At 40.4% G+C, this 27,006-nt stretch overlaps 1 protein-coding gene across 1 annotated transcript in view; it reads right to left on the bottom strand.

Moving 5' to 3' along the window:
• The window catches only part of NUP210L (nucleoporin 210 like), a 117,186-nt gene that overhangs the window by 10,569 nt on the left and 79,611 nt on the right, over positions 1–27,006 (bottom strand). The window contains exons 21-35 of the mRNA XM_036757428.1: positions 26,319–26,447; positions 25,562–25,689; positions 23,077–23,209; positions 22,805–22,867; positions 22,313–22,492; positions 20,938–21,018; positions 20,714–20,845; positions 18,358–18,516; positions 11,428–11,519; positions 10,948–11,122; positions 9,935–10,110; positions 8,957–9,174; positions 6,783–6,919; positions 4,020–4,146; positions 3,450–3,599 (exon numbers count right to left, since the gene is read on the bottom strand). Coding sequence (XP_036613323.1) covers positions 3,450–3,599; positions 4,020–4,146; positions 6,783–6,919; positions 8,957–9,174; positions 9,935–10,110; positions 10,948–11,122; positions 11,428–11,519; positions 18,358–18,516; positions 20,714–20,845; positions 20,938–21,018; positions 22,313–22,492; positions 22,805–22,867; positions 23,077–23,209; positions 25,562–25,689; positions 26,319–26,447 — 2,080 coding nt within the window. The remainder of the gene's footprint in view (positions 1–3,449; positions 3,600–4,019; positions 4,147–6,782; positions 6,920–8,956; positions 9,175–9,934; positions 10,111–10,947; positions 11,123–11,427; positions 11,520–18,357; positions 18,517–20,713; positions 20,846–20,937; positions 21,019–22,312; positions 22,493–22,804; positions 22,868–23,076; positions 23,210–25,561; positions 25,690–26,318; positions 26,448–27,006) is intronic.

The following is a 27,006-nucleotide window of genomic DNA, read 5'->3' as shown; positions in this document are numbered from 1 at the left end:
AGATCTCTTTTAACTGGAAGGCAAAATGAAGATAAAATCTACCAATAACCTGAAATAAAACCCAAAAGGAAAATTTGCAGGAATACAACAGCTAACATCTAGTTTTTACATTAAAGAAAAAAATACTGTAAGCATCCAGCAAGAAGCAATTCAAGGAACTAGTCAGGATAACACAAGACCTAGCAGCTTCTACTATTAACACAAGAGGAGATCTAGGGATCTAATATTCTAAAAGGCAAAAGATCGAGGCTTACAATGAAGAATAACTTACCCTGCAAAGCCAAGTATAATCCTACTGGGGAAAAAACAGACCTTAAATGGAATAAGGAACTTTTAAACGTTTCTGATGAAAAGACCAGAACTGAGCAGGAACTTTAAAATACAAACACAAGTGAAAAGAAACCTAGAAAGGTCAATTTGCTGGAACTGCAAGGGTCTGCATGATGATCTGGTGCTAACCTTCTAAAGTGAGAGAAGAAACAAATACCTTCAGAATTTCATTGTCTTCAAAAGGTACTAAGGGAGTTAAATAAGAAAAGCTGAGGATGAGGAGAGGACTGATATGGTACTATAGGTTTAAAGCGGGGTAAAAGGAACACCCTAGTTTACAGAAAAGGAAGAATAGGGTGAAAAGTGCTCTTTCTCATAGCTGCTCATAGCGTGTAAGCAGAACACAAACACAGAAGGGGTAGGGGAGTGGACAGTAGAAGAATCTCAGTTTTATTTGAAATGAACAAAGGAGGGTTGAATATACACTCCCTCTCCCAACATTTTGATATAGAAATACATCAAATACAATAGTGGGGCTGCGGGTAGGAGCAGGGCCGGGAGAGGGAGGATCAAAAGGAAGGGAATAGTTGCAGGCAAAATCAATTTCCTGATCCTGAAGAGAAAAGTAAAAGGAAGAGCAAAGAATAAGAATCTAAGGGAGTAGCTGAACTAAGAGTGGTATATAAATGTGATGGAATATTATAGCATGGGAAGAAAGTACAAAGGAGACTATTCCAGAGAATCCTGAGTCATGAGAACTGAGGTAAAGTTATCATTCTCTCCACCTCAAGCAACAAGCTTTTTTTTATTGTCCTTTTCCCAACATAGCTAAAAAAGACATTTTTTGTTTTCCTTAATTTTCCTCATCAGCCTCAGGTTATTGTGAACGTTAGCACTCCTGACATTATTTTTACAAGAGCATGTCTTGCTTTCATATTACCCCTCTCCTAACGGTTATCCTCCTGTTTTTCCTTGTCAACCAAATGTTTTTTTTTTTTTGTGGCTTCAGAATTTCATTCTTTTAGAGTAGTCTGGAGAAACCTAACTTTTTCTGCTCTCCTAAAATCTAGGGTGCATGTCAGGTTATTCATGGATTTCCTCTCCTCCTCAATCACAAATTCTAAGAGGGAGTGGTTACTTCCCCTCTAAGGTTTTCATTGTTTCCATTCTGGTTACTGAGAATCAGATATAGAACAGAAATTCCCCTTCATCTTCTGAAGGATGAAATTATCATTCAGGGAAGTTAAGAAGTTGCTAGCTGTTTGCTTTTGGAAGAGACAGAGCTCCAACAGATGTCTAGAAGAATGAAGAACCCATCACTACTAGATCAGGTCTCTATTCCAGGCTTGGGATGCTCATCTATTTCCTCTTTCTTTCAGGTGATCTGTAATATGCTATGACAAAATTGCTTCTGTTTCTTCCTCCACTCATCTTAACCCAAATATTCTCCATCAAGTTTTCCCATTGTGGTTCCTAGTTTTCTTCACATGAATATATGTTTTTAATAGGTAACGTTGTCAAATTCGCCTTATTCTATCCTGTTTCTTTTAAACAAGCTATACCCTTCCCAGAGCCATATCTGGTCAATGGGTTTCATCCCACCTAGCCTCAGTGACACCTCTTAGGTCAAATTTGTCTCCTTGTATTGAGCTCCCTGGCTTAGAGATCTTGCCTATTGCTTAAACTTTCATCATCTGTATATGGATATTGGAAGGATATTCAGGATCCTTTCTTGAGTTTGTTTTTTTTTATGAAATTCTGCATGTCCTGACTAATTTCTTTTTAAAAAGTATTTAATTTACTACTTATTTTGAGTTCTAAATTCTCCTCCCCCCACGCCCTGTTCCATACCCACTGAGAAGGCAAGCAATATATCAATTCTACATGTGGAATCATGCAAAGCATATTTCCATATTAGCTATATTTCAAAAAAAAGCAAGAAAAATAAAGAGAGACAATTATACTTTAGTTTGTACTCAGAGTTCATTAGTTTTCTTTTTTCTTCTTTCTTTATCGTAGCTACTCTACAATATCTATTTTGGTGCAAGTACATGGGCACTTTTCTCTTCCTCAGGCCTTTTTATTTTAAAAGCCCTTGTAATGAGATGTGCAAAATGCAAAGTAACACATTTTGATCAGCCTTTGTTGCCCTCCACCCCTGATCAGAAGCAAGTTTGTTACTCAGGTATTTTAAGACAATTTCAATGTGGATTTTTCCTCTTCTTCCAGTTCCTGAGTACTTGCTAGCTATGGCTCATTCTAGCACTTAATCATACGTTGCTTTTTGGTGGTCTCATATGTATCGTATATACCCCTATATGGGTGTGCGCACACACACACCTGTGAGGCAGGCACTGCAGTGCATGAAGAGTAAGAGAAGGGAAGCAGCGCCTGTGCAGCGCCATCATGGGCCGCCGGGTGCTGCGCTGTGAGGCCAGTGCTGTTATTCTCATCTGACAGCTGAAGAAACTGAGGCAAACACAGGGTACGAGACTCGGCCAGGGTCGCCAGCTGCTATGCGCCTGGGGCTGGATTTGAGGGCTTCCTGCTTCTAGGGCCAGCCCTGTGCCGCCAGTCTCTCATGTTTGTGTTTCCCCTTCGCTGTTTAGCACAGGTTATATATGTAGTGGGTACTTAGCAAACACTTGTTGAAATGAACTCATTTTTGAAGGAAATGAGTGATATGGCTTAATGGAAAGGAGTAAAGAAAGGTGTAAAAAAGGCAAAAACACTGGAACCCACTAATTATTTTTGGAGGATAAAAAAATGAGGTTCCTGGGACAGAGGTGGCAGTGAGTACAAAGATCTTGGATGCCAGGCTTGAGAGTTTATATCTTTTTTTTTTTTTTTAGAGGATAGACAGGGCAATTGGGTTAAGTAACTTGCCCAAGGTCATACAGCTAGTAAGTATGTCAAGTATCTGAGGTTGGATTTGAACTCAGGTCCTCCTGATTCCAGGGCCGGTGCGCCACCTAGCTGCCCCCAACAGTTTAAATATGAATAATGTGCATTAAGGTTCCAATGTAGGCTCTTGATGAAAATGTTAATTGAATATTATGCTAGCTGCTGTATCTCAGATAATACTGGGGAACACTGTAGTTTCTATTCAATGAGGACGTGACAACTTATACAAAGAAGTAAACAGAAGAGGTAAACTGACTATAACTGGCAGAGCTTACCTTTGTCAATGTTGAAATCTGAATGAACATCAAAAATTTTGCTTGCTGGAATGTCTAGCATTGTATTACTAAACTGTACATGACAAAGCATAAGAGTCTCAGGAAGAAGCATTTCTGTGATGGCAAAGGTCTGAGTTGAGGTACAGGAACCTAGTGAGCAAAAAGAGATGAATAAATGAGTTGCTAACCCTATTTTTATAGGGAAAAAATAAACACAAATCATATTCTTTTGATTCTCAATCACTGAAATAAATACAGACAAGGAAAGATGACAAAAGATAAAAGTCTCGAAATGTCATCTCTTCTACCTCTTGCTTTCAGGGAGGGTTACAACTATCCAAGACAGACAGCTTTCTCTAGGGAGAAACATTTCATAGCTTTCTTCCTTCACCTATTTTGATGACAGAGAACCCTCTCTGACTTGTTTATTCAGCTGTTTACTCACCCTAGGTAAAGGTGAGGAAACAGAAGAGTAAAGGGATTTGGAGTTATCTGCTCAGAGGGAAGAACAACTAGGGTTAGACTGGAAAGATGGGAGCACTCACACAGATCCAGGGACAGCTTCCTGACCTTTAAGGTTGATACCACTCCTGCCCGCAGTGATGAAGAGGCTGAATGCAGTTGAATTAGGTGTATTGGTGAGGTAGGTCTTAGGGTCATAGCTGAGAGTTAATCTTGAAGAAGCATTAACCACCACCTGTCACCAAACCAAAGGAGAAATCAGGGATTCCACAAACCTCTACTGGAATACTCATTCTCAGGACAGGCATGGGTTTGAATTTTGCCTTTTATAGTTATTAGCTGCTGTGTGACCATGGGTAAGTCATGTAACCCCTCGGAGCCTCAGTTTCCTCATCTGAAAATCAAGAATAATCATACCTAATACCTTCATCTTAAGGTCATTGTGAGGATCAAATAAGATAATGTATGTAAAGGAAATCTTTGTAATTTTTCAATTGTCATAGAAATATCAGTCACATAACCGACTGTTGATATAACTCTGAACTGATCCAGTAAGTCTGGAAAGCAATTTGGAACCATCCTCCTAAAATCACTAAACTGTGCATAAACCGCTACCAGGACAATACCCCTAAAAAGATCAAAGAAAGAGGAAAAAACCTATATATTTATATATACATATATATATATATATATGTGTAAATATTTATAGCAGCTCTTTGTGTAGTAGCAAAGAACTGGAAACTAAAGGGGAATCCATCTATTGAGGAATGTCTATATCAATTATGGTGAATGAATGTAGTGGAATATTACTGTGCCATAAGAAATGATGGAATGGATGGTTACAGAATGCTGTATGAACTGATGTGGTCAAACCAGAAGAATAATTTATTCAATAACAATGTTATAAAGAAAAACAACTTGAAAAGACCTGAGAACTCTGATCAATTCAAGAACCAACTACAATTCCAGAGGACTGATGGTGAAGCATGTTACCTCCCTCTTGACAAAGAGGTGATGGAGTCAAGATACAGAATGAAACATACATTTTTGAACACAGACAATATGGGATTTATTTTTTTTGACTAAGTAGGAGGGCAAAGGGAAATAGGATTAGGGTAGTGAAAGAAAAAAAAAGTAGAAGGAAAGAAAGCAAAGAAAAGCAAGTCAATGGGGATTTTTTTTTTTTAATGCAGAGAAGAAATCAGAAGGCCACAAAGAAGAACAATCAATGCAGCTTTTAAAACTACAGATTGAAATTTTTATATACCTAAAAAGAAAGGCAAACTGTACAAAATAGAGTTTCATGTATTTTCATGTATAATCCTTTTTTTGTTCCACTACACACACACACACACACATATATAAATGCCCATTTTATTGGATGTTTGATAAATTCAGAACAAAAACGTAAAAAGGTCAATTATATTTAGTATCATCTTTATCCTTAAGAAAAAAATCAGTTCCTCTACCTACAAATTGTCTTTATAGGAACCACAAAACTGGCTACCACAAAGCCTGCTCACCTTTACCAAGATAATACAACGCTTATTCTAGAAGCAGGTCTTGCTCCTGCTGTTTGCTCTCCCTGGAGGGTTTTAACCCACCCACCATTCCCACCTGTCAAAATCCTCTCCATCCTTCAAGTTCTAATTTAAATGCTACTTCCTTCATCTTCCTTTCAACAAAATATTTCTCCTCCTCCAATTTTCTCATATCACATCCTGCCTTACATTCTCATTCTTTGAGTATTTCCACTTCCTCCATGCCCCAACCCCACTAGACTTTAAGTCTCTTAAGGGTAGGAACTATGACTTATTCTCTTTTACTACATTTCTCAGTCTAGTATTACCTTATATTATGGGCATTCAAATGTTTTTCTAATGAATGAAAGAAATGAATGGATGATAGTGATAACAATGGTGTCAACGGTCTGTTTAACTTACATGACATTTTTGTAAAAGAAACCCGAAGTGCTTCCTGTTTCTCACGTCCAATAACAACATCAACCCCTCACATTTCTATAGCACTGTAAAGCTTACAAAATGCTTTCCTCATATCAACAGACATCAGGGATATCTGGGAGCTGGACTAGATGACCCGTGAAGTCTCTTTAAGCTCCTAGGACTCCACTAGATGCACTGCATAGGGAAACTAGGGCTCAGGGATGTCAACCCACATGCCCAAGGACATCAAGCCCATCGGTGACAGGAGGACTAGTATAAGTTCTGTCTAGTTCTTGTTTCACTGGCTCTTACTGCTGTCTACAAAATGAAGAGCTAAACCACTGGCCTCAGCACAAAAGCTGAAAAACCTCAAATTAATCAGCAAGAAGAATATTTATGACAACAATAAGCTGACAAATGTCTAACCGTCATGATAAAAATGCTCAGCTCAGTTTCCTTAGTTCAAGTCATTTCTGTTGCATCCCAAAAAGTCAGATTCTTAACAATGGCTGTTTCATGTTTCTATAAATAAAGTTTGATGGCTTTAAGTATCTTCTCTGTTCAAGTTTCTGTTTCTTTGTATCATTCCATTTTTCCTGCCAGGGATCTCAACTCTGGCCACCATGCTAATTCTGTTGCTTAAAGTTTCCATGGAAGAGTGTACTTTCTCTGGAACAAATAAAATAGAAATACAAAAAAACCCCAATATTGGATAATATCGACTACGTTTGTTCTAGATAGGGTGAAATCAAGGGTATATATTACTTTGGCAGGACCATCGCCAGTCATGACTTTTGTCTTGTCACTGGACTCCTAGATATCACCCTCATGTCATTGGATCTCTTCGAGAAAAAGGAAGAACAACAATTATTTCGACACACGGTGGCAATCATTTTGGTCTCTTAACCCCTGGGATTTAAAGATTTACCTCTCTATAGGTTTTCACTACTCCTGGAATGTCATAAAAGACTGTTGCTATTCCTGGACTCCTGGCCACTACTGCCCCAGAGATGATGTCCGTTTGCAGAATATTGTCAGCTGAGATCATCCATATCCCAGGTTCACCTAGCAAAAATAACCAAAAAGAGAGTGGCCCTGGGCTTTCACCCTGAATGTATCTCAAATCTCATCACCTCGATCCCAGTGCGTTATTCACAGAATTGATACAGGAGGCTCTCGATCCAAAGATCTCTTAGGCACAGAACATACATCTCCCTTCTGGAAAGATATAATCTATTTTGTTGAAAGCCTTGCTCTGCTGACTAGGTTATCTACCTCCTCTTCCCCCTTCCCCAATAAAATAAGACCTATTGGCCTTTAGGATAATATGGCAAGCTAGCGAGCTGGAGAACACTCTCTCCCTTCCCTTTCTTCCCCAAACAAAGGCTAAGAAAGGGTGTTCGTGCATTCCAGAGACAGCTCTCTAGTTACACTTTTTCAGACACTGTCAAGGGCTAATATGCTTTAAGTCTTATTTAACTACTGGGAAAACTGGAAAAAAGAGGGGGTTGGCTGAAAATCTTGCTTGTATACTCTTCCTTAGATCTCTAGAAGTTGAAGGAATATGGAAGACTGCTTTAGATGACATAAACTGGCATGAGACCACTTGGTTTACCCATTAGAATAGTAAGAGTTGTTGTGAACGTAAGGAAAACTCCAGAACATGCACAATAAGTGAGATAAAAGAAGCCTCTTCTCCATTAACTACAGACACTAACTTCCAGGAATCTCTGATTGTCTGATTGTCTTATTACAAAAGTATTTTGATCACAGTCTCTCTAATCTAAAAGCAGACTTGTTCCCACTGGTCCTAAGCAGTTGTCATGGGCAGTGCAGCTCTCAGAGGGGCTGAGATTTGATATAGACCCAAAAGAGCTATCTTTGCACTAAATGTTAGAAATGGGGTCCTTGCTAAACCCAAGTTCATCATCAAAATGCTTTTCTCAAATGCAGATATGGACACAGAGAATTCTCATGGGTCGCTGCAGAGTCAAAACTACACCCCATTTTGAAATAAGACATACAGGCAATGGGGTGTAGAAACCTATCTTGCCCTAGGAAAGGGAAGGGAAGAGGAAGAGAAGGGGAAGGTGATAGAAGGGAGGGCAGATTGGAGGAAGGCGTAATCAGAATGCATGCTGTCCAGGGGTGGGGGGAAGGGAGAGATGGGGAGAAAATTTGGAATTCAAAATCTTAGAAAGTGAATGTTGAAAACTGAAAATAAATAAATTTTAAACAAACAAACAAAAACTACACCCCATTTCAGTCTTTCTTGAAAGCCTACACAGAGCCACCATCCTTCCACCCAAGGTCTGATGTTAGATTTGTTGAGAGCTGAGCAAGGCCAGATAGTCCCTTCTGTTGGCAAGAACAATGTTTTGTTGTGATCTCATCTAATTCAATGTTACTTTCTAGCCTAGAAACTCTTTGCTGAACCTAAGTAGTCTTCCCCCATTAGAACCCAAACCCTATCAAAATGAAGATTGATTGAAATTGAGCCTTCAATTTTATTCCCTAACATCCAATCCATGCAAAGCTGAGTTTTCAAATTAGGATCATATAGTGGCTGTCCACAGAATTTATTTCTGTACCACACATCCTCAGTTATTACTCTTCTCAGAGTATGCCCACTATCTGGGGGGCAGGGCATGTTAGAGATGATAGATAAGTATGTTTGCTTGAAGTAGTTAGGCAATGGCCAAAACAGTGACTGTAGCTTTCAATGGAATTCAGTACAGGGCTATGTATAGCCATTCATTCACTCATTCAAGAAACATTTATTAAACACCCATTATGTGCTAGGCACTGTGCATGGTAACAAATATTTAATAAATGCCACAGGCTGAGTAGCTATAGAGAGAAATGAGAAGTACCAGTTGATGTGAAATTCCTAAAAAAACATAGAGAAAGGGGTGATTCTGCTCATGCCCACTCACTCTCCAGTCCCATCCTCACAAATACTAGGACTCTTGGTTCTAGGGGACATAGTACCTTGCACATAGTAGGAACTTAAATATGCTTGTTGGATTGCATTAGATGGGAAAAAGCCTTCAGAGTTAGGCCACTTTCTAATCCTCAGTGTAATGGGAAGGGGATACAAACCATCCTGGTTGACGAGGTAAGTACTGAAGCAGATGACATCTCCAACAAAGATAAACCTGGTGTCAGGCTCAATGGCATGCTCCACTGTGACAGGGATATAATCAGCCATGCCTGGGTGTCTCTGGTCCCAGAGCCCAACAAGTGTCACTCCCCGGTTAACAGCCTGAGCCATGTAAGTATAATTCTTATTTCCTGGTCCAATCAGCAACAAATCATCTCTGAAAGTAGATATAGAAGGAAGGAACAAGCATTTATTAAGGGCCTACTATGGGCCAGGCCCTGTGCTGAGTGCTTTACAAATGTCATTTGATTCTCACAACAACAGTGGGGAAACAGGTGCTATTTTTATCCCCATCTTACAGCTGGGGAAACGAAGCCTGACAAAAGTTAAATGACTTGCCCAGGGTCACACAGCCGGCAGGTGTCTGAGGTCAGAGTGGAGCTCAGGTTTTCTTGTCTCTAGGCCTGGTGCTCTATCCACAGCACAAGCCGAGAAGGAGACATCTTTACAAATGGATGAGCAGAATCCTGCACCAGGAGGCAGGATAGGTACCACATGTCACTGAGCAGCTCGGGTCTTAGAGGGAATTATAACATCTTAGAGTGTAAACAACTAGATGTTAAGGAACAGATACATTTTCTTTATACAGTATCCAGTATAGCAATATGCATAAGAGGTCCATAAAAGCTTTTCTGATGAAGATACTATGGAATTTACTGAGTAAAAATTTAAAAAGGAATCCTGGACAGAGCCCTCTGAATTCAGAAGCACTAGGGCCTGGCAAACTGCCTCATTCTAAAAGTTTTCCACTTAAAATACCACCCTAAAAGCCTTAAGTCTTTTTAGCATGTTCTTAGCTTTATACAAAAGAGTTCAGGTGAGTAACATAAAAAGGAATTCAGCTGGGTTGCTGTACAACATGGAACAAACTCAGAGGAATTTGAGCATGGGACTAGATGATGCTCTGAATGCCCTACCTGTTCAGGGCCAAGAAGAGCTGTGTGTTGTGTGTGTGGAATTTCTCTCCGATGCTGTCGTAGAACTGGACGGTGAAGGTGAGAGACATACCCAAGGGAAATGCCGACAGGACCCTTCCTGGCGCAGTGTAGAGTTTGGGGTGGGTACTCATCCGCAGGTATGTCACTGGTGCTACCTGGGGGAGGTGAAGCTTCTTAGTGCAGCAGGGAACAGGAGGTAGAAGGGTGGGCATATGTTATCAAAACAAAGACTCATAAAAAGTAACGAGTGATATTGTTCTTCAAAAGAAAATACAATTAGTTCTCAATGTCCAGGCAGGGAAGGAGCAGGATTACCTGGAGCCTGGACAGCATGAATACCATTCATAGAGAGACAATAAAGACTGTGGCTCCAAGTCATAAAGAAGTTCCTAACAATTAGAGCCGTATAACAATAGCCTAGGAACAAAGGCTGGATGCTCTCTGAGGGCTCTGGAGGGATATTTAAGTCTTATACATTTTTGTACCCTCCACAATACAGGGCCTTGCACAGTCTATGTGCAGCAAATACTTATTGAATGAGAGTCTACCAAGGTATTTTCTGAACTGTGTAGGAAGTTGGACTGGATGACCTTCCAGATCTAAATTCTGTGATTCTAATGACAAAAGTGCATTTTAGGTAATGGCTTTACCCTTTCAATTCAATTCAGAAAATATTTATTAAGTGCTTACTGTGTGCCAGGTACTATGTGACATAATGGGAATACAGAGACAAAAAAAGTCAAAGGACATTTTCCACTACAGCTGTTTAAGATGAAACTAATGGATCTTGTGGTATGTTGGCTTGCTGGTGGGTCTCTCACATCCCTTGCCACTTGTCAGTTGATAACATCTGCCAGAATCAGTCTCTTGTTGTGATTGCTTAACCATGGTCTCTAAGGAAGATACCAAATACTAAGAAAGCTCATAGTCCTAATTATGTAGTTTTAAGACTATGCAGTCATGTAGCATTTTAGCAAAGTTCCTAAACGTACCTGGACCCCAGTTATAGCTGTCTGATTGACTCCAAAAGGCTCCAGAGAAGTGACTTCTAACACAGCAGTACCTGCGATAGCACCAGCTTTCAGGAGCCCTTGGCCATCCTCTTCGATGACAGATGAATTGGGGAAACACCTGAGAACCCTGGAGCTTACAAAGGCAGCTCCTTCCCTAGGGTAGAGGCAGATTAAATGGAGGCCTTCAGTTAGTTTCTGTTTTAACTAGAGGGGAATGAGAAAAGTTTTTTAGGATTATTTCTAAGATTGCATACTTAGAAGGTTATCCCATTTCCAGGATGTCTGGTGGCCTCAGGTGAAGGCCCATCCTTACACTGTGATAAAGTTTTAAAAATAAAATTCCTTTATGAAGTATGTTTAAAAAGTTGTGCCCAGGGGTTGTCTTCCTGAGTCAAATATCTTGCAGAAGGTATTTAAAGCAAAACTTACAAGGTAGTTCTCTCCCCTCCTTTTAACTACCTGTTAGTATGCAGTTTGAGCTGAGAATTCATAGACATCAGAATTTGCTCTGCTGGGCATTCTGGACAGAAAAGCTGGAGCTTTTCAAATACCTGTGATAAGAAAGCAATTTTTTTTAAAAATGAAAAATACAGACTGAAACATTTTCACCATGATGATTTCTATTCATGTGGACCTGGGAAACCTTTTAATACAAGGTAGGTATCAGGAAGACCAATACCCTCATCATTCTCAAACGGTCTCTCATAACAATGACAGCTACAAAGTGAAACATCTCTATTTTCCCTTCACATGAGCATGAGCCTTGGCAAGCCACTTAACATCCCTGAGTCTCGGTTTCTTCATCTGTATTATCTAGGACAATGAGAGTCATTATGAGTATCAAGTGAGAGGACATCAAACAAACATGTAAGGTTTGTGTTTTGCAAACTTTAAAGTGCCACAGTAATACAAGCTGTCATTATTGTATTTACTGATTTACTGGGCTCAGTGGACAAGTGGGCTGTCCATCTGTTTCCCTCACTTTCATTGCACAACTAGCCCCCTTCCTTTTCCAGGTCTCTTACATTATGTCTCTTATTCAGATGATTATTGGTAATGTGCTGCTGGTGACTCACTCACTAGGCCTCTCCCCACTGCTGTTTGGGTCACATGTAATTGTGATTCTTTTGACAACATAATGCAGTATGATTTATAGGCATAGAGCATCATTAAAGAGACTACTGGGATTAGGAATACTGGAATTAGAAATTCTAGAATAAATTCTAGAAATTAGAAAAAGCATTAGAAGATGCTTTTGTAGCAACAAGCAGCTTAGAATCATTTAAAGTGCTGCACAATTTCCCAAATATGATGCAACCTGCTCTCTAGCTCCTATTCAGGTCTAAGCCCTGATCGCTGTCTACTTGCTGTACCTCTCTCTCTCTCTCTCCCTCACTCCTCCCCCCTCCCTCTTTCTCTCTCCCCCACCCACCCCTGTTCACACAATCCGTGACAGTTCAACTACATACTCTAACATGAGCAATAAGCATTTTTCATAATTTTTCCTAGCGGTAATGGCTAGGCTGATCTCATTATGGGATATCCCTGACATGTTCTATGGATGTGAACATATTACTTGTGTACACATATGTATATTTGTGAGTGCCTACTGGACAGACATCAAAGTGGACAATGGGTTGGGCTCAGAATTGAGCAGGATTTAACTTTATAGTCTTGGAACATTTTCAAAGTTCTTTTAAAGACCCCAAGGTTCTTCCTGAAATGAAGGACCATTCCAATATTCTTCTGATCTCCCTGGATGGTTCCCAGGCATGGAACACTAAAATCTTTGAAGAACTGATAATGAGACTTGCCAGAAGGCAATGGAGAAGTATGTGGTAGTGTGAACAGGCTTAAACAAGAAATTATAAAGGAGAATTAGAGAGAACATCAATAAATAAAATGGACGAGGAGAGAGGATGGCTTGTTCACGTGGCTGGAGCTAGAGATAGTCAATGGGAAGCCCATTAACTCCCCTTTGGTAGCTTCTTAATATCAAGAAAAATGGAAGAAGGGACCTAGCATGTTGAGTATTTCTCCTGAAGTGAGCTTGTGTCAATATACACTTGGAGCCGGTAGAAACCTCAGAGGTTACTGAGTCTAGTCATCTTAGTTTACAAAAATGGAATGGAGGCCCAGAGAGTTTAAGAGCATCTTCAAAAACACAGATTCCACAAAATAATAACAAAATTCATTTGGAAAAACAAGAGGTCTAGAGTATCTAAGATATTAATGAAAAGACATGCTAGAGATGGTGGCTTAGCCACACCAGATATTAAACTGTACTACACAGCAGCAGTCATCAAAACTGCCTGGTACTGGTTAAGAAACAGGGGTGTGGATCAGTGGAATAGGATAGGTACACAAGTAGGTGAAATCAACAAGTTTAGCAATCTACTCTTTGATAAACCCAAAGAGGCCAGTTTCTGGGCTAATAATTCACTATTTCACAAAAACTGTTGGGAAAATTGGAAAATGGTAGGGCAAAAACTGGGCATAGACCAATATCTTACACCATATACCAAAACAAAGTCAAAATGGGTTCATGATTTAGGAGTAAAAGTTGATACTCTAAGTAATTTGGGAAAGCAAGGAATAGTTTACTTATCAGATTTGTGGAAAAGTAAAGAATTCATGACCCAACAAGAGATAGAGAGCATTACAAAATGCAAAATGGATAATTTTGATTATGTCAAATTGAAATGTTTTTGTACAAAAAAAGCCAATGCAACAAGAATTAGGAGGGAAGCAGAAAATTGGGAGAAAATCTTTGCAACTAGTATCTCTGATAAAGGCCTCATCTCTAAAATATACAGGGAGCTGAGCCAAATATATAGGAATACAAGCCATTCCCCAATTGAGAAATGGTCAAAGGATATGAACAAGCAGTTTTCAGAGGAAGAAATTAAAGCTATCTACAGGCATATGGAAAAATGCTCTGGATCACTACTGATTAGAGAAATGCAGATCAAAACAACTCTTAGATACCACATCTCTCCTGTCAGATTGGCTAAAATAACAAAACAGGAAAATGATAAATGCTGGAAAGGATGTGGGGAAATTGGAACATTGTTGCATTGCTGGTGGAGTTGTGAGCTGATCCAGCCATTTTGGAGAGCAGTTTGGAACTATGCCCAAAGGGCTATAGAAATGTTCATACCCTTTGACCCAGCAATACCACTTCTAGGGTTGTATCCCAAAGAAATCACGCAAGCGGGAAAAGGACCCATAAATACAAAAATATTTATAGCAGCTCTCTTTGTGGTAGCCAAGAATTGGAAATCAAAGGGATGCCCATCAATTGGGGAATGGCTGAACAAGCTGTGGTATATGAAGGTGATGGAATACTATTGTGCCATAAGAAATGGGGATGATGCAGACTTCATAACAACCTGGAAAAACCTACACGACATAATGCTGAGTGAGCGGAGCAGAGCCAGGAGAACGTTGTGCACAGCCACAGATATATGGATTCCGTGAGGACCAACCCTGACATACTGCGCTTTTCTCAGCAACCTAAGGGGCAAGGACAACTCCAGGGGACTCACGATGGAGAATGCTATCTTCATCGAGACAAAGAACTGCGAAGTTTGAATACAGACTGAGGCACACTACATGCTCGCCTTTTTCTCTTCTCTTTTGTTTTTGTTTTTGGGTTTGTTTTTTTTTTTTTTTTGGTTCTGTTTCTTCTTTCTCATGATTCATTCCATTGGTCAAAATTCTTCTCCACGACTTGACTAGTGCATAAATTAATTCAATGCGAAGTTATACATGACAGTTATATGAGACTCCATGCCGTCTTGGGGAGGGAGGGGGGAGGGAGGGGAGAAAAACTGGAACTCAAAACTATGTAGAACCGTGTGTGGTAAACTAAAAATAAATAAAGAAATTTAATAAAAAAAAATTCAAAAAAAAAAACCAAAAAAAACCACAGATTCCCTGGAGTATATGGTTATTTGTCTACATGTTGTCATTCCCATCCATTAATCATCAATAAAATGTAAGCTTCTTGAGGTCCAAAATACAAAAAAAGGGACACTGTAGTCTTTTGTCACCCTGTAGGATATTTTGTAAATAACATCACACTCTAAACTCTTTGCCTGTGTCCATTTGGCAGAAATCAAGTATTTGCTGAGTGAGGTAATTTGTGGGATCTTTTGGGATCCTCACTTTGGTGACTGTTTTGCAATGTTAAAACTTCTCTAAGAAATGCTGATGATAACAATCTTTACTTTTGACAATTTTTTCAGTCTATGGCTTCTTTTTTTTTAATAGCTCAGACTGCAGTGACTGTAGTCATGCACAGTATCTTCTTCCTGTCTTTAATCTTTCTTCTAATTTAGTGTGACACCTCATTGTGGCAGCTCTTTGTGGCTACAGGTGCTCTGTTTTTCAGTGTTTTCTTTCCCTACCATCTTTCGGTATCAGAGAAAAGCAGAAAGTTGGAGGTGAATTGCCAAGGGCATTTAACATAAAGTCATTTGCCCAAGGTAGGTTAAATACTACACTATGAAGAGGACATTTTGACACACAGTCATCTGTTTTGTAAGAAAGATACTGAAAGATGCCACAGGAAGAGACGTGAGTCTAGTAATAAAGGAAAGAGTACTTAGCTAGACCACAGGAAGATAAAAACCTCTAGTAACTAGAATGATGACATGTCAGACCTGAGGTTTTGCTTTGCCATTGGCCAGGAATTGAATACGATCCTGACTTGTCAGGCAGAAAAAGATGTTATGACCAGGACAGTGGTAAGACAGTAATTCTTTTCTATTCTACTAAGTGACTCTGAGAACAAGTATACTTGGCATTAATGGCCATCATGGGGGACATCATTCTGTTTTCTATTTTGATGAAGATGCCTGACATAGAAGAAAGCTGAAAATTCACACTTAATAGAAGTAAAAGAATGTCACCCCTGAAGAATTTTAAAGTCAACAATGCTGATTTTATTTTCACCATAATAAAGAGTCTGGAGGGTGAGATTTCAGGCCTCACTAGGAGGTTGTCAGCAGTTGAGGATTTTTAATGCTGCTCCTTCCATTTTTATTTAATTCAGTAAAATACACTCAATATGTAAATAAGTATTACTTCTGAGTGATGCTTAGTCCGAAAGAGATGAGAATCTCAATGGGATGGGGGCTGAGCCAATTTGCTAAGCTATGAATTGTCAGGAAAAGTATTCCTACCCTTACCTGTAATATACTGAACTCAGACTTAGCTGCTGGGAATCAGAGGACCCTAATAAGTCCTATTTGTGCATGTGCAAGAGGGCTGCGCTGAGACTTGGTACAGCTTGAACTCAGAGCACCATCTGGTGGCATACGTAGGGAGTGCACTTTGAATAGCCATTCCTGCAGGGCTCCCATGGGAGGGACATGAAAGACTGGTTGCCCAGCTATTGGGGCACACTTTGCCTGTCCTTTACCCATCTGCCTTGCCGTTTCTCAGTACAACGTAGAGCACATACTCCTGTGGAGAAAACTCTTTATACCTGTTACATTAGTATTGATTTTAACCTTTGCTTTAACTGGTGGATGATCTCACTGGACATGAACAGCTGATTCAAAACCAACTCCTCAATCAGTAACCAGTTGTTTTGTGTCTGTAAGACAGAATTTAGTTTTTTGTGATGTTATTTCATCTAGCACCATCTGACTCTCTTGACTTGGACAAAGTGTTCATGACACACAAGTCTAAAGAGCTTCTGAGAAGTCTATGAGCTTTTTTTTTTTTTTTTTGGCTTTTTTCAGTTCTTGATCCTGAACCATATTTTGAACCATCTAGTTTGAACCATCTTCCCCTATGTCAATCTCCATACTAAAGTCACAACCAGGTATCAAGGCATATGCTGACTTTGTATAGAGAATCTTAAGTTCATCACAGATCTGTTTATTTCTTCATCATCTGCAACAAAATTTGACATCAAAGATGAAATGATTTTCAAAGGAGTACCATCTTTGCCTCCTGGCTTCCTTCAAGTTTCAGTTAAAATAAAAGAAACGCTTGTTGACTGATAGAACGATCAAAGAAGGGAAGGTAGGGCAGATATCTTTTGTTCTCCATCAGTCATTTCCTATCTTCCAGACTTAATTCTTCCTCATGAAAAAGAAAAGCAATTATGTAATAACATCTGTTTTTCCTTTAAATGATCTTTTCATTTACATTGTGGAAGTCACTTTGTAAATTCTTTTCCTGGTTCTGCTTATTCTACTCTGTATGAATTTATACAAATCTCTCCACAATTCTCTTAATTTTTCACATTAATCATCTAATGCAAAATAATATTTTGGGAATCTTAAGTCCATCCCCCACTGTGTAACAAAAGTCGTTTTTCTTTGCTGATTGGCCCTGATCTTTTTTTTTTTTTGCAGGGGGGAAGGCAGGGCAATTGAGGTTAAGTGACTTGCCCAAGGTCACACAGCTAGTAAGTGTGTCAAGTGTCTGAGGCTGGATTTGAACTCAGGTCCTCACGACTTCAGGGCCGGTGCTCTACTCACTGTGCCACCTAGCTGCCCCGCCCTCAATCTCTTTTTAATAAAGGAAGATTATATAATTTACAATTGACTCAAAAGTTCTTCAAACACTAAGCACTAGGAAAGGTCAAAAGCCAATCAGGATTCCTTCAGTTTAAGGCAAACCTTCTCACTAATAATCATAGCAATTCTGTGAAATAGGTAGGAAAGATAACTTTTGCTTTTTTTAAATGGATAAAGGAACTGGGACTTAGAGAGACTAAGTGACTTGCTATGTAAGGTTACAAGGCTGGAAAGAGGCAGAATCACATTTAAGGAACCAGGTTTTTTGACTTGTATGCCAGTGTATTTTCCACTAACAGAGAACCTGCCCCACCCCCCCAAAAAATTTAAAAAATCAATCCCAGGTCCTAAGCAACAGGAAATGGCTGAAATGAGGCAGTTTTCTTCTGAGTTTTAAAAATCAGGGCATTTGGCTCAGTCTAAGAATTCTTTTATGCATTATAATTATCTCCTTACTGTGCTAGGGTATTTTGTAGTTAACTATGTATGGGAACAAATGTAAACAAACTTCATGATACCTGTGCAAGGCACAGATCCATACTATCTCAGGAACTTGGCTCTCTGCCACTCTACCTTCTCTGCTCTGACTTCCACTGGGCCACTATGTTGTTTATGTTCTCGTGGTGAACTAACCCTTATGAGTGAGACACAGAAATGAAATAGCCTATAAGGAGTACATGAGCCAAAAAATGGTAAAGATCTTGGGGTCAGAAGCCTATCTTGGAGACCTTCCTGGCATTCACCTCTTTCTAGATTTCTATTTGGAACAAACTTCCAAAGATGATGAGATAGTGAGTTCCTATGCCTCTGTGCCACAGAATGAAGAAAGTCCTTGGGTTTGGGCACTTACCAAAATCTGGACTTCATCTGATAGTTCTGACAAACTCCCCTCAAACTGTCCAGAAGAGATATTCATACAGTGCACAGTGACTTTGATGCTGGTCCGCCCTGCTGCTTTAGTATGGACTGCCATGGCAAAATTATTCTCTTCTGGGAGCTGTAAGGAAACCTAGTAGAGATGGGACGAGAGATGTTCAAGGGCAACAAAACCCTGGGCCATTTCCTCTCTACCATAATGAAAAGAAGGGGAGAAAGTAGGTTTGAAATAAGTACCTCTAAATGTTGGAGTACAAAAACTTATTTTTGTCCTTGTTCCTTTGTCCCAGTCCCTTAATCATAGCCCCCTCTCAGTTTTGCCCATGAGTTCCCTCATTCCATAAAATATCCTAATATACACACAGTTTCTGCATGTGCTGCACAGTAATTTTTGTGATGTCTGCTCCACATTCATAAAGACTAGAGTCAGTTTGTTGGTAGATGAAGATGGTGGTGAGTTCTTCCAATAGCATCAGGAAAGAGAGGGAAGCAATCTGCTACTGAAGTTGAAGAGAGAGGCAGGGGCACAGCTGAGTGGGAAACCTTAAGTCTTAGGATTACAGAAATCAGCTTCCCTCTTTCCCCTCCTTCCCAGGATCTCAGTCCCCCAATGCTACACAAATTATATCTTTCTCCCAGAGTGCTGAAGAAGTAACTATTCTTCCATTTAAATTTCCAGGCTTTCAGTACAGAGATATTAGTTAGGTCAATTAATAAGCACTTATTAAGTGCTTACGATATACCAGGCACTGCACTAAGCACTAGGGATAGACAAACAAGAAAGGCGTATTAAACTACTTGCCCTCAAAGAGCTTACAACAATTATGAGAGTGACAATGAAGGAACAAATATGTATATACAAGATGAGTAAACGGGATAAAATCTGAGAGGGAAGGCACCAGCAGAGGGTAGGGTAGGAAAGGCTTCTTCCAGAAGGTAGGATTTGAGTTTAGTCTTCTAGGAAGTCTGGGAATCCACGTGGTAGAGGTAGAGATAGTACCAGGCATGCGGGATGGCCAGTGAAAAGGCAGAGAGTCAGGAAATAGAGAATCTGTTGTGTATGAGAGATGGCTAGAGGACCTGGAGGGGGGTAAAGTGTAAAAAGACTGGAAATCTAGAAGGGGCCAGGTTGTGAAATGCTTTAAAAGCCAAGCATTTATACTGAATTTATACTAAAGTGAGAATGACTGATATCTCCTTTTAGCTTTTCCAGGATTATTTTCTTGTAAATTCAAATGAATCTTTAATTGGTGAAATTTTAATCAGTTTGGGAGGAGTTTTTCTATTGCTCCTAAATCACATCACTTGCTTACTCTGGGATAGAAAAGGAGAGTGTTGGTGGCTCTCTGTCCTTTCTCCTCCAAGTCAGTGTATTTTGCTTCCCTTCTGTCACTTCATGTTCAGAGCCTAAGGCCCGGGCTGCCCATCTCACGGCTGTTCCTCAGTGAAAGGAGAAGGATCATTACCCCTGTAGAGGGAGATGGCTTCCTGTCCGAGAAGTGGAGAGGCCTGCCCATCTAGGCTCCGCTGTTGGTCCCCCCCCCTTCCCCTTTTGCTTTGCCCAATTCCTTCCTCTCTTTTCTCTTTGGCTACCTCTGCAATGTTCCCATAATTCTAGCTCCTGCAGCTTTTCACATTGGCAGGACTAGCTCTGACTTGAACTCAGTCCTGGAAGTTAAGTCTGGACCCTTGGAGTCAGAGTGGTCACTGGGGGAGAGGGCAGGAATTAGGTAAATTGTCATCATGGTCTATGAGCTTAGTCTATCTTGCTTACTACTTTTGCCAAACTGTTTGGCACAAAGATGATTAAATCTGTTGTCAAATGTGTCTGATTAACTTCACTGCATTTTATTTGATTATTCAATATCCTATAGTTTTACTCAGAGAACACGAAAGTTTCCTTGTGCTTAGCACAAGTGTTCTCTGAGTAGAACTATAGGATACTGAATAAGTTCCCAAACCAGAAAAGAAATTGGCATATTCCTCTCTATGTCATATATAAGAAAGACAATCAGTATCACTTTGACTCAAAAACTCACAGTATTTCTAAGGAAGATTTTGATCTTGGAGCTGGAGGCAGATACCATAAAAACAGTGACGAACTTCTCTGTGACTGTGCAACAGAGATTTTTATGTCACAAAGCACTTAACAATAAGCTCTTTTAGACAACATGTTGCTCCTACGTAACTTTTTTCTTCTTGACATCATTTGCTTCTCTGCCAACAAGGTTTATAGTTTGTAGGATGAGAGTTAGCCTAAACTCCTAATGTACCAATAACAAGAATAGTTACGAAATTCTGATGCAGTGACATAATGGATGAACCCATACCTCTGAGTGCCTGGGTACCAAATCCAGCACGTCTCGTTTGCTCATTGACCAGTGGAATGTGAGTCCAGGGTTTGCATTGCTGAAGGAGAAAGGGGTCTGGGTACTGCTAACCCCCATGACATAGACGGGCATCTGATAGAAGAAAAGCATCATCATACTAGTCATGCACCCAGCTGATGCTGATGGAATGACAGCTTCAGTGAGAAGTGAGGCCTAGTACTCACCTCTGTGGCTGTGATGAGGCGTGTTGCAGCTGCAAGGATCCTTACAGCCTTAAGCTGGACAACTTCTACCTGAACTTCATCCTGTCCAGTAAAGTGAAAAGAAAATTTAGATACGAAAGGAGCGTCTACAGCATGGAGAGAGGAGCTCGGGTGAGGGCTCTAATTGCAATGTTAATTTTGGTAGTAGAAGCAAAGCTCAAAATACAAATTAGGGCTGAGAATGAGACTTTTCTCTTTAAGGAATTCCTTGAGGGGAAGGTCAGTGATAAAAGGAAAGGTTTTCTGTAATAACGAAAGGTCAAAAGAAGCACTCCTCATGGCAGCAAAAAAAAAAAAAAGTTGTAAACAAAGTAGGCATCCATTGATTGTGGAACGGCTGACCAAACTGTGATCTACCGTCAACAAGCATACTGTATGGGTCAACATACCTACTATGGGACAGGATCGACGCGAGGTGTTGGGAGTGCAAAGACAAAAATAAAACAGTCCATTCCCTCCAAGAGCTTATATTTTATTGGGGGAGATAATACATACATGAATAATTATATAAAATAAGTTGAAAGGTGGTGTTTTAGTTGAGTTTTGAAGGAAATGAGAGATTCTCAGAAGAGGAGGTAAGGGCGGAGGAAGAGCATTGTAGATATGGGGAATGGTCTGTGCAAAGGCACTGGGAGGGGAGATAGAGTGTCATCTGTGATTTGAGTTTTATTGGGCCATAGAGGGAAGGGGAATAATAAATAAGGAAGTTGGAAAGTTAAATTCGGGCCAGGTTGTCAAGGACCTTATTGGCCAAAAGTTCTGGAGTATTATTTTGCTGTAAGAAGTTAGAAATATGATTTATAATGCAAAATAGAACTAAGAGAATAGTATTCTTAATGACTACAATAATGCAAAAGAAAAGATCATCAAAAAGAAGCCCAACTCAGATAAAGTACAGGGGAAACCTTTTGCTACAGAAAAAAAGGAAGAAACATATTCCTCTCTTCTTGGCAGAGAGGTGGAGGGGGCTACAGACATGTAGTGATGCCTATACTGTATGATGAGGTGACTTAGATAATTAGATAATTAAAATTTTTCCCTTATAAAGGAGGTTTCAATAAGAGAATATATTGGAAAATTATGATGTCTTCTAAAAAAAGTGTAAAAGTTATTATTTGGGAAGGAAAAACAAGAAATTCCTTGGGGGCACGTGTCACATTTCACAATATTAAGAATGATGCTATGTGTGCTGTAGGTTTTCAGATAAAGACTGCACATTACCTAGGCCCATTTGAGGAGTGCCATGGAAGGGGGAAAGTAGGGGATCTTTCTATGATTGTCAATATTGGCAGAAAGTAAAGGGAGAGGGAAGAAGTGGAGAAACCCAAAGAAGTACCTGAGAAAACACAATGACTTTGCCAGTATCTTCATTTACTGTCTGGATGGTTCCATATACCACAGCTGTGCCAACCACCTGTCCTGTGACCTGCCCTCGCCTATTAACAACAGCCACAGTCTGATTACTGATGGAGAAGTGAATGATAGACTGAGGCTGGGGACCACCTTCTGACATTACCTGGAATTCATTTAAACATAACAACGAATAATTGGGGGATGAAAAGAATCCACATCCTACCTCCCAAGTTTTTCTCCCTTTGCCTCCCCCACCACCTGTTTCCCATGTATACCAGTGTATTGCTAATCAGATTGGTTGGAGAGTAAATGGATGAGCAGGAAATAGCTCAGAGGTTTTCAAGTGACAGTTTACACTATGCACATCAGGGTTAGGAGAAAATGTTCTTTTTTCCTCTTAGTCAGATCCTGTTAGAATTAGGCTTGGCACAGAGTGGGAGGAGTGAATCTCATTCCTCTCTGCCTTTATGATCACCTGCATCATGTTGGTTGGAATCAGTGTCATTTTCTCTGGAACAAGTCTGAATGGAGGAAACACCTTTGGAGAAAGAACCAAAAGGAAAGGAATTATTCAAGTCGGTTTTTTTTTTAATCTGCCCAGGCTTCAAATACCATTTTTTTTTTGACTAAAGGGAACTTTAGGGTTTTCTTTCCAAAAAGAGCAAACAATACCAGAAAGATGGGCAACTTAGACCACAGCCCAGAAGGAGGATGAAGTATGAATTTTGGGCCAGATGGCTTCCTTACTTCAATCTGTCGAGGGGTTGATGTGAACTTTCTTCCCATCTTATCCCTGGCAATGGCAACCAATGTGGTTTGCCCAATGGTGACAGCTCGAAGAATATAGCTTTCAGAGTATTCATCTTGTTCCTCCATGAACCTGTGGAGATCCATGAGTTGTCAGGAGATTGCACAAGGGGATGAAAAAAGATCTTATCTTCATAGTGCCCAAGTTATGGGCTTTCCTGGTTAGGTAGGCAAGTTGCCAGGGACTTCACATCCTGCTTATTCCCAGATTCAGAAGGCTCTGGGTAGCTTACAATGCCAAAGATTAATGACAAGAAATGAATGTCCAAAGCCAAAATACATTTCTGGGCAATGGCAGGAAGCTCTAGAGAAGCAGTGGCTTGTCCTGGAGCTTTAAGAGAATAATAACCACATATGCAAATACATAACAAGGTCCCATCTCAAACTCGCAGGAATGGCAAACCATCTAATTGTCCTGTATTTCCTATTACTTATGAGGGGATTACCAGCAACATAGATTGTTGTAGCCCAAAGTACCTCTACAGAAATGAGAAATCTACTGAAATTTCTGTTTTCCTCAACACTAATAACCTCCCCACTGGAAATTCCAAAGACTTTTTCCTGTCAAATTCTTTGACCCTTCGTTTAGCATTTGACATTACTCCTCTGACTTCTTCCATCTATTCTGTATATACTCAGGGTATACATGGTTATTCACAATGCTGTCTCCTTCATTGAAATGCAAACTTCTTGAGGGTAGGGTTAGTATTTTTGCCTTTATTTGTATCCTCGGTGCTTAGCACAGTGCCTGGAACACAGCAAGCATTTAATGTGTTGGAAAAAAAAAAGATTTTAACAGATACAGAGTACAGAGGGTCATGTGTGAGGAACAGCAAGAAGGTCAGTGGAGTTGGACCACACACAGTATGTGTAGGAGGGAGTGAAGTGCAAGAAGAGTGGAGATATGGGAGGGGCTGGATCAGGGGTGAGGAACCTGCAGCCTCTAAGCCACAGGTGGCCTTCTAGATCCTTGGGTGTGGCCTTTAAGGGGATTTGTTCTGTGAAGTTTAGATTTAGTCAAAGGGCCGAACTTGAGGGCCTAGAGGGCCACATGTGGCCTCCAGGCACAGGTTCCCCATCCCTGGGCTGGGCTGTGAAGGGCTTTAAGTACCAAACAGTTTATATTTGATCTAAGGAGTAACAAGAAGCAATGGTGTTTACTGAATGGCCAGCTATATCCTCAGGAAAACCATCTTGGCAGATGAGCAGAAGCTTAGAGAGAGCAGACTTGAGGCAGGGAGACCAATGGGAAGGCTGCAGCCAAACTGGACTGTTCTTTGTCTTCTGTCCTTGAAATGCTTTCTTGTATCTCATACCAATTTCCATGATTGAAATGAACTCTACCCTTCCATGGGGAATGCTGATAAATGTTTAACAATCAGCTCTTCAAAAAACAACACCCTGCCCCCCAAACAACTGTATGCATGACATACTTTTAAGTTTAATCTGCATTAACATTTTTTCCATCATTTTCTTAGTCTAGACCAGGAGTGGGGAACCTGTGGCCTTGAGGCCACATGTGGCCCTCTAGGTCCTCAAATGTGGCCCTTTGATTGAATCCAAACTTCACAGAATACACTCCCTTAATAAAAGGATTTGTTCTGTAAAACTTGGACTCAGTCAACAAGCCACACCCAAGGATCTAGAAGGCCGAAGGTTCCCCACCCTGGTCTAGACGATCAACAAAACAATAAATCAAGCCCTAATTTGTAGGGAGCAGAGTAGAAACATGGCCACAGAGAGACAGTGGCTACTACAGGTTGGAAAGAACTTTCAGAATTGTGACACCACTCCCTCCCCAGCCTCAGGGAAGAGAGCTGGCTATGGATTCAAGAGGTAGTTCTGCCACCTGAGAGTTGAATGGAAGAGAGGGTCTCCCCTCAGGGAGAAAAGCCTTCTAGGCCCTGATGTAAGCAATACCAGAGCTGTGAGTTGCCTTGGCACACATGTATTCCCTATATGTAATATGTACCTCATTACAGCTGAACTTTAAGTTTTTCGCCCACTCTTCCCATTGACATCACGTACATTTGTAGGAGAATGCGTTGCAAGTTTATGAAGGGAGAGGCAGTTTTGCAGTTATTGTTTTCATGTCATCTTCATAAGTGCGTTTGCTAAAAGCTAATATGCTACTGGATGACTGTTAATGGGGTCTCAGAAGCTATAGTTGACGCAGTGACAGCTGCCCTCTGGGGATACATCCTGTGACTGTGAGTGCAAGTTGGGGGAACGACCCAGATGGGGTGCTATAGTCAGATGAATATTTCTATAACAGGGAAGATTAGGAACTGAAAAGTTTTATGGCAAAACAGAAATGAGAGGGGAGAGATAACTCTAAGGAGCTAGGATATGTAAAAGGGAGAGTCTCTTGGTAGTGAGAAGAAACCTAAAATAGGGAGAAAGAATTACTGATAACCATACTCACGTGAGTGTGACAATGGTAGAGGCCAACTGAAGTTTTAGATCCATATTTCTGAAGTACTTATTTAGGAATGGGCGTTTGGAATAGCCTAGAACTCTCACTGTCACTAATACAGATTTCCCAATCTCAACCTGAGAGGCAAGAGAAAATGGTAGATTTGAGTCTTTTTCGGTTGAAAGGTACCATGATGTAGTAGATAGAGTGTTGGACTTGAAGACGAGCCAATCTGAGTTCAGATTCTGCCTCTGATACTCACTAACTACATGAGCATGGGTGAATCACTGAGCCTGTTTTCTCAGCGGTATAAACAGAACACCAGTGGTTCCTACCACACAGGGTCATTGTAAGGCATAAAATCAGATAATACACAATTATTACTATTATTACCTACAGATAAGCCTAGTGTGAAGTCCCAAAGCCCAGAAGAGCCCAAGTCAGCCTCACGTCTGTGAGGACCCAAGCTGTAGAAGCGGTGCAGTGGGGGTGTGAAAGAAGAGCCGGTGCCACATTACATTTTGCCTGCCTGCTTCTTTTAACCAAAGCAACCTAATCTCTGCGTACTATTTGTAGTATTCTGCTCTTTGGTTCTGTGCACGTCTTCAGTACAACTAGGTTTTCACATCTCGTCTCTTTATAAGAAGCTGAGGCTGTGGTGTATTTTAAAAATGAACTCCCCAGGCCTAGTATGTGAGCCCAGTAGCACACTACTGGTGCAAAACGAGGATCTCTCTAGTTGTGATGGCGAGCAAATGCTTCTCACTTTGTCAATCAGGTCCACCTCCAGTTCCTGCATGTCTGATACTCGAAGGTGGGCCAGCGCTGGGCCCAAGAAAGCCAGGCACAGATCATAGACCTCCAAGGTGAGAAATCCAGGGTGTAATGGGACCACCTGTAACAAATGAGATGGTAGAGGGCTATGAATAGATCTAACGCAAACATAAAGTGAACATTTTGTCCTAGCATGGTACCTGGTATATAGGAGATGCTTAATAAATGCAAGTTGATTAACCGATTGACCTTGCCCCACCTACAAAAGGAACTATAACTGAATTTTACAAAGAGACTTCTCAATAACTCCATGGGACTTTCTTTGTGAGGCACACTCTCAGAGGAGAAGTAAACATCTCTAGAAAGCTATTCACCACACCACACTTAACAGTTAGATGATAATGAATGAAGTTGATTTTAGAGTTCAATAACAGTTATATATTAGAAATAGATCTGCTTCCTTAACAAGGGTGAAAGGGAAGAGAGTATTGACTAATTGAGGTTTGACTCCTTTTCGGGAGCATTGCTAAGAACGAACAAAGAATAGTTCATTTTTTCCACTTCCCCAGGCTGTGTAACATTTTCCCAAATGGAAATAGATTCTCTCCACTTCACTTCATCTCAGTAGGCATCCCATCCCACCTTTACCACTCTTCCATACTTGATAAGTGGTCATCTGG

Source organism: Trichosurus vulpecula, chromosome 4, assembly GCF_011100635.1.
Source record: "Trichosurus vulpecula isolate mTriVul1 chromosome 4, mTriVul1.pri, whole genome shotgun sequence".
NCBI lineage: Eukaryota > Metazoa > Chordata > Mammalia > Diprotodontia > Phalangeridae > Trichosurus > Trichosurus vulpecula.
The sequence above is the reverse complement of the archived record's forward strand: the minus strand, read 5'-3'. Positions and strand labels throughout refer to the sequence as shown.